The sequence below is a fragment of the Crocodylus porosus genome, unplaced genomic scaffold (genome assembly GCF_001723895.1).
Source record: "Crocodylus porosus isolate Cpor-Errol unplaced genomic scaffold, CroPor_comp1, whole genome shotgun sequence".
Taxonomy (NCBI): domain Eukaryota; kingdom Metazoa; phylum Chordata; order Crocodylia; family Crocodylidae; genus Crocodylus; species Crocodylus porosus.
This window is the reverse complement of record NW_017728931.1, coordinates 38,051,063-38,067,740: the sequence shown is the minus strand read 5'-3', so window position 1 is coordinate 38,067,740 and position 16,678 is coordinate 38,051,063. Positions and strand designations below refer to the sequence as shown.

The 16,678-nt window shown below is 42.1% G+C and overlaps 1 protein-coding gene across 7 annotated transcripts in view; it reads right to left on the bottom strand.

The window, feature by feature from the left end:
- Positions 1-1,441: 1,441 nt before the first annotated feature.
- BICD1 (BICD cargo adaptor 1) overlaps positions 1,442-16,678 on the bottom strand; it is a 264,809-nt gene continuing 249,572 nt past the window's right edge. For 2 of the 7 annotated variants that reach the window (XR_002102857.1, XR_002102858.1), the window contains 2 exons: positions 13,554-13,909; positions 7,259-7,328 (listed from right to left, as the gene is read on the bottom strand). Coding sequence is in view for 4 of the 7 variants with exons in the window: in XM_019544629.1 (XP_019400174.1) it covers positions 6,985-7,328 (344 nt within the window). In the remaining 3 variants the exon portion in view is untranslated. Of the gene's footprint in view, positions 7,329-13,553; positions 13,910-16,678 lie in introns of all 7 variants that reach the window. The other 5 variants (XM_019544629.1, XM_019544630.1, XM_019544631.1 and 2 more) reach the window with 4 other exon arrangements.

Sequence of the window (16,678 nt, the reverse complement as noted above, 5' to 3'; positions counted from 1 at the left end):
GGGGGCTGGACTCGATCTCCTGAGGTCCCTTCCAGCCCTGATGTCTATGAAATCTATGAAGGGACTTGCCCAGTATCACCCAGGAACTTAGCATTTTTTCATGGGGAAAACAGGGATAAAGCTCTTACAATAAGGCTGTGTCCATACTGCTCAGGGCAGTGCTGTGTAGATATTCAAGTTCCACCTAAGTGAGCCTAGTGCTCCTCCTGAGTTAATATGCTTCTCAGGAGGCCCACTTAACTTGGCTACAGTGCCAGTCTAGTGCGGGTATGCTTCTCCCAGTACCCCTACCTAATGTATATCTGCAAGGCTCAGCATTGACTCCGTTAGGCATATCCATGTAAGCACTGCTTCTGCTTAAAAGCATTGATGTAATGGGGTTTATAAGTACAGCAGTGATAAGGTTTTTCTTGTTTAAGACACAGTCCAAAGAAATAGCATTTTTTTCTGATTTGCTTTTCAGAAACATCTAAATTGCTTTAACTGAAAGCAAATCACACCAAGCATTCCAAGGCAGGCACCCATCCTGGAAAATGTCAGCCGAAACAGTTACAGTTTGGTAAAGGTACATTGCAGGTGTGAGCCTTAACATCAAGCACCAGGCTGCATTAAAGGCAGATGAACTGGCATGCAGAGACCCTTCTCCCACTGTACACCAGAAAAGGAAAAGAGTAAGAAGAACATAAGACAAGCACTTACAATACTAGGCCATTCTGAACAAACCTTACTTCTTCTTACTTACCACTCTTACTTCCTCCTATAGTTTCCAAAGTAGGTTGGGGGTTGGGGAAAGAAAGGAAAAGACTCTTACATTAGCTATCATGAAGGGCAAGCAATTCAGGAGAGTCAGTTTCTTCTGCAGTTTTTCCCCCCGCTATATATATCCTGCTGTATAGGAAACCTGCTGCCACTAAGGTTCATCAACATTAATGTGGGGAATACCTGCTTATCAAGCAGTTGCCTTCTAGAAGGTTGCAGGGCAACTGGCTGGATGAGAATAGCTTTAATGGCTATGGCAGCACTTCCACAAAGGGAATGTGTCTTGCTTTGATGCACAGGTATGGTTTATTGCTGCACTATGCACAACATCTGCAACCCAGTTTTCTGCTGACTTCAGTGCTCCCTTTGCATGAATATCCCTTGAGGCGAGAGATCTGCATTGTACAGAGCATTATTCTACAGAGATGCTGGTGTATTTCAGAGCTTATATGAATCTTTTGAAACCATGTACACAGATAAAGTCCCTATTTAAATATCTCAACCTCAGGGGAAAAAAGGAAGCACCAAACCATTTATCTTAATTCTGATATTTTTTTTTTAACTTACAAAAATACATCTTTAATATAAAAAGGGCATTGGGGGCTCATAGGGGGATACAGACCAAAGCCAACACACTACCAACTGGCCAAAACAAGTAGAAAAGAGAGAGCATAGAATTAAATGACCAAAAACAGCCAGTTTATTTACTGGAACAGTTATGCATTACACTGTAATTTTAATTGGAACATAAAGATGTAAGAATCAGTATATCGTCTTCTTTTAATTGACTTCTTCAGCACTAGAGTTTTTCCCAACCATTTGACTGCATGATCATACTACACATGTACAAGCACAAACTGTATGAATCCCTCACAAGGCATTCACCTAGGATTGTCTACAGGTATAAGACATGGAAGAGTTTACATGGGAATTATTTCATCTTGAAAAACATAATGTTGCATATTTGGAAACAAGAATTCTTCCGCAATCTTTTGCTTTTTTAAACAAAATGTAGCAAAGAAGAGTTTCCAATGTTCAGTCCATGAGCACATACACTTCTGTATTCATCACCATCTAGAAACATTCCATTATTTAAACCCCAAGAAGGTAGTAACAACATAACTGAAATTCAACATAGGAGTAGCTGCATTATTACAGTAGTAAACATACAGTATACAAATTTGCGTTTGTCACAAATCTCACCAATGTTAAAACTGTTTTGAAAGGAACACAGCAATCGGTATGGACTGTTAGATATGGATTGTCATGCAGATGGAAACATTCAGTAGATTACAAAAGTCACAAAACATCAGATTTTTTGTTTTTAAAATTTTTTTTTACAAAGGATCAAGTTAATTATCCCCTTAACAGTCAAACCATAGGGCTTGAAATCAGTAGGGTGGTAAGTAATAAGATGTACTAAATTTAACCACTGGCATGGTGCACAAAGCCATACCTGGGGATAGAAAAAAGCTAGATTATTCTTATTTCTCCTTCATAGCTGATTCAATGATGTCAGCAAGCAAACCAGTTCACCTGAAACTTGCATCAACCACTTTTGTTCATTAATCTCCAAGCAACCTTTAAAATCATACAGGGTTTAATAAAAACCTAATTACTTAACCAAGTTTACTAATGCTGAGAAAAACCATATAATAATCTCCACTATTCCTATTACAACAAAATAAGTATGAGCAGAACAGCAAACACCGTCAAAGAAAGATGCTTTTCGAAACACAAGACCCTGTCTCCCCAGAGTTTGACAGCAAATTAACTTCAGTCATAGTATATGAGAATTTTCCTTTATCTCTCATCAGTTTATCACTCAGTTGCCATTGTTAGGTTTAATGGAGGAGATTTTCAAGAACTCCACGGGAAAGATTAAAATGAAATGAGGATTTGAGGCATGCATTTCTGGATGAAAGTTACAGACTCCCTTTAACAGCTGTCTTGCATTTCTAGCATGAGTAAGAGCATCATACAAGAAATAAGAATTTTCTAGCTTCATTGTCATGGATATGGAAAAGCTATATCATGAAAAGAATCCCATGCAAACATTTTATATTGCATATTTAGATGCATTAGTGCCCTAAGGCTAAAGGCCATTAGTTGCTTTTTTTGTTTCTTTTTTCACAGGACACTTAAAGAAAAAAACCCCCAACATTCATCAATGGCAAAAAAATAAATAAAACTGAATACTGTATATCCCCTTCAGATATACTGCATGTAGAACAGAAGCAAAACTGAAGTGTAATGATGGCTATCGTTTTTAAAGAGGTAACTATAGCAATGATCATGCTTCAAATGTAAAACATCAGTGCTTGCCATTGTCAAAGACTGCTTCAGTACAGAAAGCAACCACAACAAATGTACACATCTTTCACCTGGTAAAGGGAACAGACCTCTGAAGGACTGGTATAATCTATAACCTTATTATGGGCCCCAGACCAGCTCCACTGAGTCAGTGGCAAAACCTGTACTGACTACAGAGATGCAGGGTTAAGTTTTTAAAGGAGTTACCAATGGTGGTCTTAATGTTGCTTGTATCATAACCAGTGTAAGCAGGATTTGATTTTATGTTGCTAGTAGCTGTATGCAAACCCTAGTAACATTAGGATTTTAGGTCAGCAGCTTTTACTGGCAATGTTTTTGTAATCTTTTAAGATGTAATCATTCTTTTATTTAGAGATAAATATGGCAAATGGTTAAAACCACATCATAATTTTCAAAGAGGAAAAAAAATTAAAGTCATCTTGGTATTAAAACTCTCAGCTTTATCTTAATTATAATTTTGTTCTATTAGCCATACTATATAGCTATATTAATTGACTGGGAGGAAAAAACTTGGGTGGTACTAGCACAGATGCACACCTGTCAGAGATCAATCAGAAAGGCTCTTTCTGCTGCCTTTATCTAGAAGGCAAAGCCTTTTATGTGATCTGACCTGGGAAATGTCAATACCTTTGTATTCTGCAAAAAACTCAAGTTATCTACCAACTGGCAGAAAATATTTTCTTCCCCACTAGTCATTGTTTCCAATTTTGGTCATTCATTTATTTATCTTTTTCTCCCTTTATATTTTTATTTGATTTATACTATGCATTTGCTTATCTTCTATGCATTGCCAATCACAAGGGATCATTTGTTTCTACCAGGAAAAAAAACCTTTCCTGAGGTTGGAAAAAAAGGGCAAAACTGGCATGCGCAAGGTTTTATACAGGCTATCTGAAAACCAAAGACTTTTGAGGCCCTCTTAGTGAACAGCAGCTACATTTCAGACATGAATGTCAGGACAAGATTGGCCAGGTGCTTTGTTGTTGCGTGGGATACACATGGGCATTTTTAAGTATACCCAAATTCTGCAAAAAAAAAAAAAAGTATTCATTGTTCTTTTTGTATGTTGGAGTAAGGACAAATGAAAACATATCTGAAGGAACATGTCTATAAATGGCAATAGACAATATTTTGCCAACATCCACAGACACCTGTGTTTTTGCTTGTGTACAGAAACGCCTCCTATTAGACATCTTACAAAACTGCATGTTGCTGATTGCCGTCTCGCCCAGAAGGCTTTCTGTTATCTGAATTTTCTTTTTTAACTGGTTAACTGACAAAAGCTGCAAGACTTCTCTGAGGCCCACAAAGCTTTATTACTTACAATGCAATGATAACTACAGTCATTTTTACATTTAAGTTGGTTCTTTCCTAGTTCTCTTAAATTTTCATTTACTTCTGCTTTATTGTATATAAAAATTAGAAATCAAGAAATTAGAAATTAAAAATTAATGTCAAGCTTAACAATAGAATCAAAATTTTAAAAACTCACTTATTTCTATAAAAGATGACCATAACCTCTAATTCACTGAAAGCTGTTCTATTACTCATGGTCCAAACAAGCATACCAGTGCTGTATTTCAGAGTCCCCAAAGTTACTTTGCAATTCACAATTAAAAAATGAACACACTCTTGGATGAATACTTCAAAATAGGCATTTCCCCCCACAGATTCATATCTACATTGAAATAAATAATGTACTTCCTGGGAGGTTTTTTAAATTCATTTTTAAATTAGGGAAGAAGAGATACTCTTGGTAAGTTTCAACAGATGTTTAATTTGGATATTTAGTTTGGACACGAAAAAAGGAGATAATATTCAAAGTAAAGCTTGCAGCAACTGTATTCAGTGTAGCAATGCTAATCCTTTTCTCGCTGAACTGATATACAGCAGCTGTCTTTGCCGAACATAGACACTATCGTTGTGGAATAGCAACGTACCACTTAACAAGGTCAGTTATTCTGAGGTGCTTAAAGGCAACACTTGCCCTAAGCAAAACAGTTCTTTAATAAATCTACATAGCATGTAATCTCCAGTGCCAAAACAGTAAAATGTTAAATAAGTCTTATCAGGTTTTCTTGAAACAAGACTACATGTAGGTTAAGTAGGGGACTAAATAGTTATGTGAGTGATACATGAGGAGGATCATATGAACAGCATAGAAACTTATATAAAAACACTGCAAAGAGTTGTCAGGTTGGTACGATCAGAATTTTACACCAATTTATTTCTATTTTTCTCCAGCTCTGACTCTGAACATTTTGATACAACAGCTCAAATGTTCTGCCAAGGTTACATAATGTACATTGTTGATTACATAGAATACTTCTATTTACAGCACCTTCATTACTGGTACTATGGTAATGATGATTGTTAGGCACACTGATTGGTCATTGATTCTTTCCTCTGCTATGTACTGTATATTATAACATTTGGTGAGCGTCATTAATACAGTAAGACCGCTTGTTTGTCTCACACTCAGGCAGAATATGCTGAATTTTTCCAACTCTATCAGCAGCAATTTTTTTCTCAACAGCTGCATAACATAAGCTATATCATGTTTTTGTCCTGTAGACTATATTTATACTGCAGAGAAGGAACAGACAAGGAGACATAGAAAAGTCAGAGCCTTTCTCCTTTAAATAAATTAAGGCCACCTGAGCAAGAGCAAGTAGTATGCTAATTAGCAATGAGTGGGCTGGACTTGTATTTTTTTTCATTTGGAAACCAAATGGGAAGCCCAAAGATGCTAAAAGGCAACATTTTACTTAGCTACTTGTCTTGCTGTCAGGTTCTGTGCAAAATAAATTCAGCGATCCTTCACTTAGCTACGAAAATCCACTACTCAGAAAACCAGCTTGATTCATCTTCTACAGGAAAGAATCCTTAACTAGGAACACTGTGCACTGTTGCAATAGAATCTGTGTGTACTGTAGATCACCTGAGTATTTGTCAGAACTGACAATGAGCTAAGGTTCTGTGTCTGTTGATTTTTGGCAAGGAAAAAAATACACTACAGCAAAATCCTACCACCTTTGATCCAAGCCATCAACCCTACCTGCAGGAGATATTTCACCACAGAATAGTCCACGCTAAATCTTTATAACCCTACCATTCGCGCTATTCCTTTACAAGTAAGGCCTCAAGCTAGCATCCTGAATTTGGGAGCTGGAAGGAAGAAATCAACTTGGGCATTTTAATTAGCACACAACATTTTACTTCAAGTTCTTTCACCTTATCTTTCTCGAGTACCGAATAGAACCCCCCACCCAAAAAGAAAAACAGCACCAATTCATCTACTTGCCTGAAATGCAAAAATATACTTACGATGCAAGCGTGCAGGTGAATAAAAATAAATGCCTCCTTAGGTTTAATAATTAGCTTCCAGGGAAGAACGAGAACAAAACCAGCAGCTATTGTGATAGAAATTAGAAGACAAGTACATAAACTATATCAGTGCAGCAGCAAAATACAAAGTTCTTGTTAACATTCCAATTCACCCCATCATCAACATTTTTGTGCAATAAAAAAGGCCAGACTCTCTGGTCAAGATCAGAAACCTCAATTGTTCATAATATTAACTCAGCCATTCTTAAGTTAAGCTATTACTGCTCATTTAAAAAAAAATAAAAGGAATTAAATACAACTCTCACAAAAAGGACTGCATTTTATAAACACAGAATTATGGTGCAAATAAAGTGAAAAATAAATAACATACTCTTCAGAACAGAAAAGAAAATCTAAACCGGTTCCTATGGCTGAACTTGGGGGATGTATAGATAGGATTTTGTAACATTAATTTTTTTTTTAATATTGGCTTATGTCTCTCAGGATTCCAGAGGTTAAAGCCAAGCAGCTGGGAGGAACATTTTCTCAAGATGTTACATTTTGCTAAACTTCAGTCAAATAGCAAAGTTTGAATACAATCAGAGGAACCATAAAAAGTCTTCTTGACAGGCTGGGCTCTGTGCTTTGTGTTCTTCTTCTCAACCTTCCCTCAGTTGCCAAAACTGCGGATATGAATCCAGACTTGTCAATGCAGCAACAAGGCAGGATTGTCTGCCAGACCCATTTGGGAGCAACCTGTATCATTGTTGCATGAATTCCATTCTGTTTGGTTTTTTTATTCTTACGTTGCATATGAAGATTAGGGATAAGGAGGAGGCTTAGAGAGACAGTTGAGAGGGGCACACTGAGAGCTGGAATGTGGCTGCTCTTCTGGAAGAGCATTAGAACTGAAAATTAAAAGAAGAGAAAAAGTGCTTAAAATAAGCAGCCAGCTTTTCATGCAAATGTAAATAAAACAGGTACGGGAGCACATCTCCAAAGGTGATGAAACCTGTCCAAATACACACCCTCTGTTTAAATACAAGCAAAGATCTGCATATATGCACTATGTACAGATGGCACCAGCACATATAAATCAGGTGCTGAAGATGTCTTCCTCTCCAGTTTGCACATACAAATGCTATTTGCATGTTCAGATGATAGATGCTATGCAGGCAAATGAATGTGTGTGTAAACTGGTGGGAGCAGTTTCGAGGGGAATATACAAGTGCCATTGTTATGTGCATGCTACAGATTTTATATATGCCAATGACTGACTGTACCAAACTGTGCCATTTTAGAAGATGGCTTTTTACCTCCCTTGGAAATGTGATCCCTTTGAAAATACAATGTCTTAACCAAAACATTCCTACAAAAAACGTACAGTACCACTTCCAATAAAGCTCCCAAGGTTTTCAGTAACATCTTATTTAATTTCTAAATAATTTTAAAACAAGTTTGATTGATTTTTTTAAATTCTAGTTCTAGAAACATCTTCACCCCCTAAACTCTTACTCTAAATATTTAGATAAAGGTTTCTTTACAAGGGTGACTTTCACCCTTAGAAATATTTCATACCTGACAGCCCTTAATTTTTCAAGAGAAGGTGCAGCTAGCTGGGCTTCAGGTACAGTGTACAAGCGAATTAATCTCAGGAACACCTGCAGAGTCTAAATCTACCTGGGAACCTTTTATTTTTTATAGCTTACTATGGATGTTGGAACTGCTCCAAGTTCAGTCATGTTGTACATGACAAAGCCCAATGGTACATGTCCCTGTACTTCCAGGGATGGTGGGTCTTTTCCATTTTTTTCCTTAAGAAACTACACCCTATTATCTTTCCAATACAGGCTACCTGTTGGCTCAGGGAATGCAATTAGTCTGTTGCTGAATATAAACCAATTTGAAATGTTAAATGTATTTGGAAATGCATAACTGGAAATGCCAAAGGCATTGAAAATATAGATATAGCTATATGTAATCAGGGAAACAAAGAAATGAAGTCTGATTTGCTCAAAGAGAAGGGTGTGCACCATCACCACCGGGATTTTACCTTGCAAGATTAATGGTTTGAAATCAGTGTCTAAGAGAATTAAAAAAAGAGTAGAAAAAGTGTGGGATTGCATATTTTAACTCGGGGTGTGCAACTTATTTGGCTTTCTGAGCCGGACAACTGACGTCTGGTGGTGAGGTAGTGGCTCGTCAGCACAGCTGCCCTGGCTGCTGCTTTGGTCTGACTCCAGAATCCAGGTGGTGAATGCTATTGCCATTCACCCCCTTGCTGCATCTGCTGACAATTTTAGTTGTCAATGGTGACTAAAGATCTTGAATTTGACAGCCAACAGGGGGGGTAAGCAGCTTCTATTTCAGGGCTAAATTCTCCTGGCACTGACCAAACCAAATACTTATGCATGTGAGGGGACCCTGCTGCTGGATTAGTGCTTGAAGTGTTCAGCATTTTGTTGGATTAAGCTCTGGGGATTCACGTATGGATTCAAAAGCTTAGTTCTAGGCAGTTAGGTTTGAATATTTTAGCCCAGATGTTTTTTCTGCAAGTTATAGCTGAGTTTTAAAAAAAAAATCAATGTAATGTTTTCTAAGACTGCACTTTCTTTGAACTGCAATGTGTTTTATGGAGAAGGGGTTTGAATTAGCTCTTCACCTATCTCAGTTTTCTATTCATAAAGCAGGAAGCTGGGGATCTAAAACATCTACATTTAAGAAGAAATTTCTTCCTTTACCAAGAGCCAGCACAAGGCCTCCAAACCGCTTAAATCTTCAAGATAGGTCATCATCAGATTTAAGTGGAGTACAGGCCTCTCTTGCTTTCACCCTTAGCAAAGAAATGAATTCACCTTTAAAGTAGTGCCCGGTGAGGAATTGCTATAAACCCTAACAACAGGCACTTTTTTCTAGTATTTCTGTAATTGGTCAAAAATGTTAGAATGGGTTATTTACTTAATAATTTTCTTTATGAAGGGACCCATGAGGGGCTTCCTACCTATACAAACAAGCAAACAATGTAAAGTGATATACCTGGGGACATAAGGGGCTGGTGAGGAGATGCCTGTAGACAGTTAGTCTCATACAAATATATCCCACTTGCTCAAAATATGCAACATGTTGATGTAGTATTAAGCTCATCTTTCTATTTGTGGTCCTGTAGCTGCCTATCTTTTTTGTTTTCAAAGTTGTCTATCATTTTGGTATATAATAACATTTTTGTGGATGCAGAAATGAAATATTTGTCTCACCGTTCCCTTATCAAACAGTAACAGATATTAGGGACATGAGGAAAAGACAAGAAAATTACAAGGTAATTAGCATAGACATTTTAAATATTTTTTGTACCAAAACACACACAGTATTAATCATTTGCCATCATAGTCAGTTTGAGTCTCATACAGTCTTTATCCTAAGGCTGTATTGTCTTTCAGAGAAAAGATATAGTTCGGTCATTCAAATTAAAATAGTAGTACAGAGACAAAAGTTACATCATTCACAAGTTAAAATCAGCAAGGGAAATAGGCATGCCATGTGCTTGTTGGGTAGTATGTATTCATGCAAACAATGTGGCAGCGGATCCTGGAGTTTAAGCATCAGGTTTCTTCAGCATTTTAGATAGTGTGGCATGACAGCAATTGCAAGACATAAAACCAAACAATGCAAAGACAGGGAAGAGTATAGGTTTGTTGATTTATAACTGTGATTAACTTGCATGTTATTACAGCTAGACCTGTATCCCTACATCTATGCTAAATGCTGCTTTTAATGTCTAGCCTTTGTTCATGTTTTTAGGGAACTATGTGTAATGGGCAGAATTATTTATGGATCTGTTAATTCCCGTTAATCTATGACAGTGTCCGTGTCACTTCTTAGAGGTAGGATTCCTATGTGTTTTTAAGAGGATTGCAGTATTAGTTGAAATCTTCACTTGCAATACTTGAAATACTAATCATTCTAAAACCAGCTGGAAAGCATTATGTAAAGCCTTTCAGTGTTACTAATAACTGGTATTTCCTCTTTCCTAAAACCATCTCATTTCATAAAACATTACCAAATGTAAATACTATATTTTATGGAGTATAGGTCAACACAGTGTAAAAGTTGACCCCATATTTCTGTACATAAAAGTTAAGGGTTTTGTAGATCTATTGTATAAGTTGACCCCACTTCAGTGTGTGATGTGTTGGAAGCCCCAGTGGGCTCATGGGAGAGGTGGCAGGCTGGTGGGGTCCCAGGAAGTGGGATCAGGCCCCTGGGAGCTTGGGCGGCACATAGCCTGCTGGCAGCCCGCCTGGCTGGCTATGTGGCACTGCTGCAGCAGAGGGAAAAACTGGGCGCCTCCTCCCCACAGATCAAGGGCTGCTCAGCCTGTCAGCAACTTGTCCCCCCAGCTGCAGGGCAGGGCAGGTGGGGAGGCTCTGCCAAAAGCAGGATCAGCACCCCCCAACCCCGCCCCACTGCTGCCTTCTGCAAGCTCCTGTGACCAACAGGACATCTGGCACTGCCTGGGAAGGGGATGGCTTGCCCCACAGACAACACAGGATGTCAGGAAGGGCAAGGGGAGAGGCCATCCCTGCCTGACTCCCCTAGCCTTCCTCCCCAGGCCCTGCCTGACACTTCACGCTGCGCATGGGGCAGGCCAGCCCCTTCCTGGGCAGCACAGATGCCCTGGTGGTTGCAGGAGCTTGCTGAAGGCAGCAGTGAGGGGCCTGATCATTCCTGTTGCAGAACCTCCCTGCCTGCCCCAGGGGCAGGGGGTGAGCTGCTGGTGGGCCAGGTAGCTCCTGAGATGTGGGGGGGAGGGGGGGCAATCCTTCCCTCCCTAGTGGTTGCACTCCCTGGGGCTGGCTGGGTGGGCTGCCAGTGGGCCATGTGCTGCTCAAGTTCCCAGGGAGCTCCTCAGGGGGGTTCAGGCAGCGTTGCTCATAGGGGACAGTGTATAAGCCAAGGTTGAATTTTAAGAGTTAAAAATCTGGCTTCAAAACTCAACTTATACACCGTGAAATATGGTAGGTCATATCTATAATGCATCAGCAGTGGGCTATATTGACATATGCCACATGCTTTCTGTACAGAATTATAGTGTTCATATAATAAGATATTACATTGTAGAAAGACTTTATTGCATAGCTTAGATGTTTGCAAGTTTCTGAAGAATAATATGGGACTGTGTATATATTATATGAGCTCAGCAAAAGCCTTATATGGCCCAATAGGCACTTCTACACATGTCGCTATGGTATTATTGTTCCTGTGCTGTGATTTAGTCTTTTCTTCAGTACTTTCTTAGTACTTCCAAAAGTAGGAACTTCCCTTCCGCCACCATGGAGGGAAGGAGCTACTTTTGCAAGTGCTAAATCATGGCACAGTAACAGCCCGTACTGCATTGTGTTATTTTTAGCAGCTACTTCATTGTAAAGGTACACTGTACTGGGGGAATGTGTTGCTACGGTGAAGTAGCTGCTAGTCACATGTAGACACTTGCAGATGCTATGTTGCCATAGCATGTGGCTACAGCAGTGTAGCGTCATGTGTAGATGCACCCAATGTACAGTAGAATCCAGATCATTCATATCTGGCTCATTCTCAACTATATTAATTTGCAGCTAATTGCAGAATTCAGGATGAGCTGCTAACCATTTGCAGTGTTTTTTTACTTCCAACAGCACCACTTCTCACCTTATCTGGAACTCATCAGTAGTCCCATGTCACTGACTGGAGAAGCAGAAACCTTTGGAAGAACAGAAGCACTTCAGTAGTCCTATGCAGCTATTGGCTGCAGCACTGTAAATCCCTGGTTATTTTACAAAACCTCATCTTCTCATCAGGTGTGAAATATTTGGGGGTTTTACTGTACTGTATCATATACTCATAGGATAATGATATAGCCATATTTTATCACATGCCCAATGCAGTAAATCATAGACATGTGGGTACCGGCGATAATGGCAGAGCATCAGCATTTAGCTAGGACCCCAAAAATCTTGCCATTTATTCCAAACTCTGGGGGGCTAGAAATTGGGGTAATGTCATGGCAAGTTAGTTAAGATTCCACCATTCATTAACCATTGTTTGGTTTATTGGGAAATTCAGAAATGCTTCTCTCAGAACATTTCCAAATCTATCTACAATATTTTGAAACAAACCTTAATATAAACACATGAGCCAATAAGGAACTAGACCAGATATTTCTGAATCTGAAAGGTTAGTGTTAGATTCGGTTTCATTTGTTCTTACTTTACCCAGTGCTGTTCACCAACACCTATTTACAATCAATACGAATTACACTGGATTCAACATACTTTATAATTATCAAATAATCTGCAAAGGTATGTGATCACCACTACTTAGTATCAACATTAAGTATATTTTATATGGATGCCATTTATGTAACCACCCTCTTTCCCCACCAAAAAAATAAAACCCCCTTATGATCAGGAATATTAACTATTTTGAATACAAATAGATCTGATGTATCCTTGGATGTAGAAAACATTTGTGTGACTTTCACTCAAAATAAGCTATTGTGTGGTCCCAGCAGAGGTGGTGTAGAGCGCTCATGTTGCTGTAAACATGTTGTGGTAGCATGATTCTGCAGGAACATGCATAGCTTTCTGTTAAAATAACTAAGTGGGTGACTTGCTCTTCTCTCAGACGCCTTCAGATTTTACTCTAAATGCCAATTACTGAACTTGAAGCAGTCACATATTCATGCTATCATGCTGTTGTCCTGATAACCAATCTGTTGCTGTGTTTTACCACTCTCTCGGATAAAATTTAGGGTACGCAGCTATTTGGCAACAGCATGCCAGGCACTATTGTATAGCCATCACACCCAATAATGCATATTTTTCTCTTAGCCAGAACAGCATGAAACTGATGATTATTTTTTAAAGGGCAAAACATATATGCATGTTGTGGGATGACTAACATGCATTTCTGAAAATGATTAACCACAAATTGCTTCTTTCCTGTGTCCCTTGGTTTTGCTTTAGTGGTTAAACATTGTATGAAAAGCATTTTCAACGACATTTTCAAATCTGCTTCTAACTCCTGACTTGCCTTCCTACCTGGGAAAAGCCCTAGACCATGGCTGTGTGTCTAGAACCTGTACTGATTTAGTTTACCATTATATTCTGCTCTCCCACTGCACATGGAAAGGGTCCAAATCAAGTTCTTGCGTGCAGAAGGGAAGGGAAGAGAAGAGAGGTTTTGCAGCACGCTCTCCACTTCCCCAAGGCCTATGAAAACCCCTTTGCTTCTCTATTTTAGGTCAGAGCTTTGCAGACTATGAGGAAAAGGAGAAGCAAGTGAATAATTACATAAAGTGACACTCTAAACTCATGGGAATTTAATCGTGTAAAATTATATTAAGCGTTTGCATTGTCTTATATAACATTCCTCCTCTGCAAGGTGATCTCCGCTTGAGGACTAATTCAGGAACATGTTTGCAACCTGATGAGATTAGATGAAACCATGGCTCCTGAAGGAGGACAAGGAAGAAATATGGTAGAGGAAAGTGGAAAGAGGAGTATATATGAATGTCCAGTGCATGGAAACTCTGGACCTCACCGTGGGTTTCTTGAAATTTGAACAGTGATCGTTTTGAGCAGTCTAGTCCCTGTTCTCCTCACTAGAAAATACAAAGGCAAAATGGCTATCACCAGTAATACAATTCAGAAAAACCTGGGACTTTCCATTGGATTTTGCCTTTTCCCACAGGTTTACTTGAAGAACAGAAAATATATTCAAGTGAATTTATAATGGCAGTGGTTCTTCTTTTCTGTGACTTTCCCAGGGCCACTGGGAGAGCTACCAGAACAATTAATGGATTAGAATTTAGCAGTGCTTCAATTCTAGTCTAGCAATTGTATGATCCTTGTGTTCTGATCTGCTTACGCAGAATTCACAGAGGTGTTGTAGGAAAGTTCATCTGTGGAGGGGGAATAACTTCGCTTTGAATAGGGTTTTCTTGTATGTCAGATGCAGAATGAAAAACAAATTAGGATATTCCAAGTAAGAACGTCAAATGTGGTTGCATATATGCAAAAGACATATATTACGTGGCAAATGATGCAAACGGCAACATTTTCTGTTCAAGAAACAGCTGATGATGATAACAACAGTTCACTTCTGCTTTCTCTGTTTTTGCTTTCCAAGTTACTCAGCTCCCACAGAAGCATGATTTGATCTTTCCATGGTCTATGGCAGGGGTCAGCAACCTATGGCATATATGCCCAATGTGGCATGTGGCATGGTTTTTAGCGGCACGCGGGCTGCTTCCCGTCCCAAGGGGTGGGAAGAGGCATGCCCAGATTGAGCGGCACATGGCTGCCTGGAAAAAGCCTTGTGCTGCTGCTGACCCTTGCCACTGCTGGACCCCAGCCCCAGGACACTGCCAATCCCAGCCAGGTAAGCCCCTGGCCCCAACCCCAACCCCAACCCCACCCCCCCATGGCCCCAACCCCACACTGCTGGCCACATGCTGGTGGCAGGCCCCAGTCAGCACCACCGCTGCTGCAGGCCCCGGGCCCGGCCACATGCTGCTGGAACCATTGCTGGTTCCAGCTGGAACCATTGCTGCTGCAAGGCCCTGGCCCAGTGCCAGCACTGGCCTGTGGTCATCAGCAGCATTGGGATGGGGCCAGGGCTGAGGCTGCAGACCTGCATGGGTCCTGGCTCCATCCCGGCACTACAGATGGCCCCGGCCATGTGGTGCCGGCAGGCCTGGCTGGCACCACAACCGCCACCGGGCCAGGGCCATCGGCAGCTCTGGGATGAGGCTGGGGCCCAGGCCTGTGGACCTGCACAGGCCCTGGCCCCATCCTGGTGCTGCCGGCGGGCTTGGCCACATGTTGCTGGTGGGCCTGGCCCCAGCTGGCACCTCCACCGCCACTGCCCACACTAGCCCAGCGCCACTGCTGGGCTGGGACCATTGGCAGTGCCAGGATGAGGTTGGGTCCTGGGTGCATCTCGGTGCTGCCGACTGCCCTACCGACCGCCCCGGCCATGCGCTGCTGGCAGGCCAGGCCCTGGCCCTATCCCAGTGCTGCCAGCAGGCCCAGCCCTGTCCCCATCCCAGTGCTGCCGGTGGGCTCAGCTCCGGCCGGCACCTCCACTGCCACTTTTGGGCCAAGGCGATTGACAGCATCGGGATAAAGTTGGGGCTCAGGCCCATCTCGGTGCTGCTGAGGCCCCAGCACGAGCCCCGGCCATGCATCACTGGTGGGCCCGGCCCTGGCCAGCACCTCCACTGCCACTGCTGGGCTGGGGCAATCGGCACCACTGTGATTAGGCCAGGGCCCCATCCTGGCACTGTTGGTAGGCCTGGCCACAGCCATGTGCTACCGCTGGGCCAGGCCCTGCCTGGCACCTCCACCTCCTGCCCCAACCCAGCGCTGTGCCTGTCTGCAGCATCGAGATGAGCCTGGGGCCAGAGCTGGGGCCAGGGCTGTGGACCTGCACGGGACCCAGCCCCATCCAGGCACTGCTGAAGGCCCCAGCCATGTGCTGCCAGTGGGCCCTGTCTGTCGCTCCAAGCTCCCCACTGCCCTGGCCACACTTACCCTGCAGGTGGGCACAGCAGCAAGGGGCTCAACCCTCTGTATTGTCCACAGTGCTCCCATGCACACAGGGGAAGTGTGACCTGGACAGTATGGAGCTTGCAGCAGCAGGCAGCTTCCCTGTGCAGTCCCTCTGTGCGCTGCCACTCTGGGTTGCACACGCTGCGCTTGGGAGGGCCCAGGGGAGGGCAGCAGGGCCAGGACTGCAGCGTGTGTGAAGGCAGCACAGCGGGGAGCATCTGCTGCTTCCCCGGAGGCCGGGTCTGGGAGGCAGCTAGGGCCGTGGCTGGGGCTGGGAGGCAGCAGCTGTTTCCAGCCTCCTGCAGCTGGTCCAGGTTCTGGGTAGCTGCTGATAGCCACAGAGCCTGGGCTGGGGGGCAAGAGGCAGCAGGCCTGGGGGCAGGGGCATGAGCAGAGCTGAGGGGCAGGGGCTTTGGGTGGGGGGGCAAGGGGCACAAGTAGGGCATCCTGCCATGTACCCCCTGCCTTCATTTTGTTTTTCTGGCATGCTAGCACTCCAGCACCTTCTAAAGTAGGCATTGTGGGTTTTTTGGCATTCCAGCCAAAAAACATTGCCTCCCCCTGGTCTATGGGCAAGGAAGCTGAGTCAACTTTTCATAGTTTCTAGGGTCGGAAGGGACCTGAGCAGATCATCTAGTCCGACCCCCTGCCATGGCAGGAAATAATAC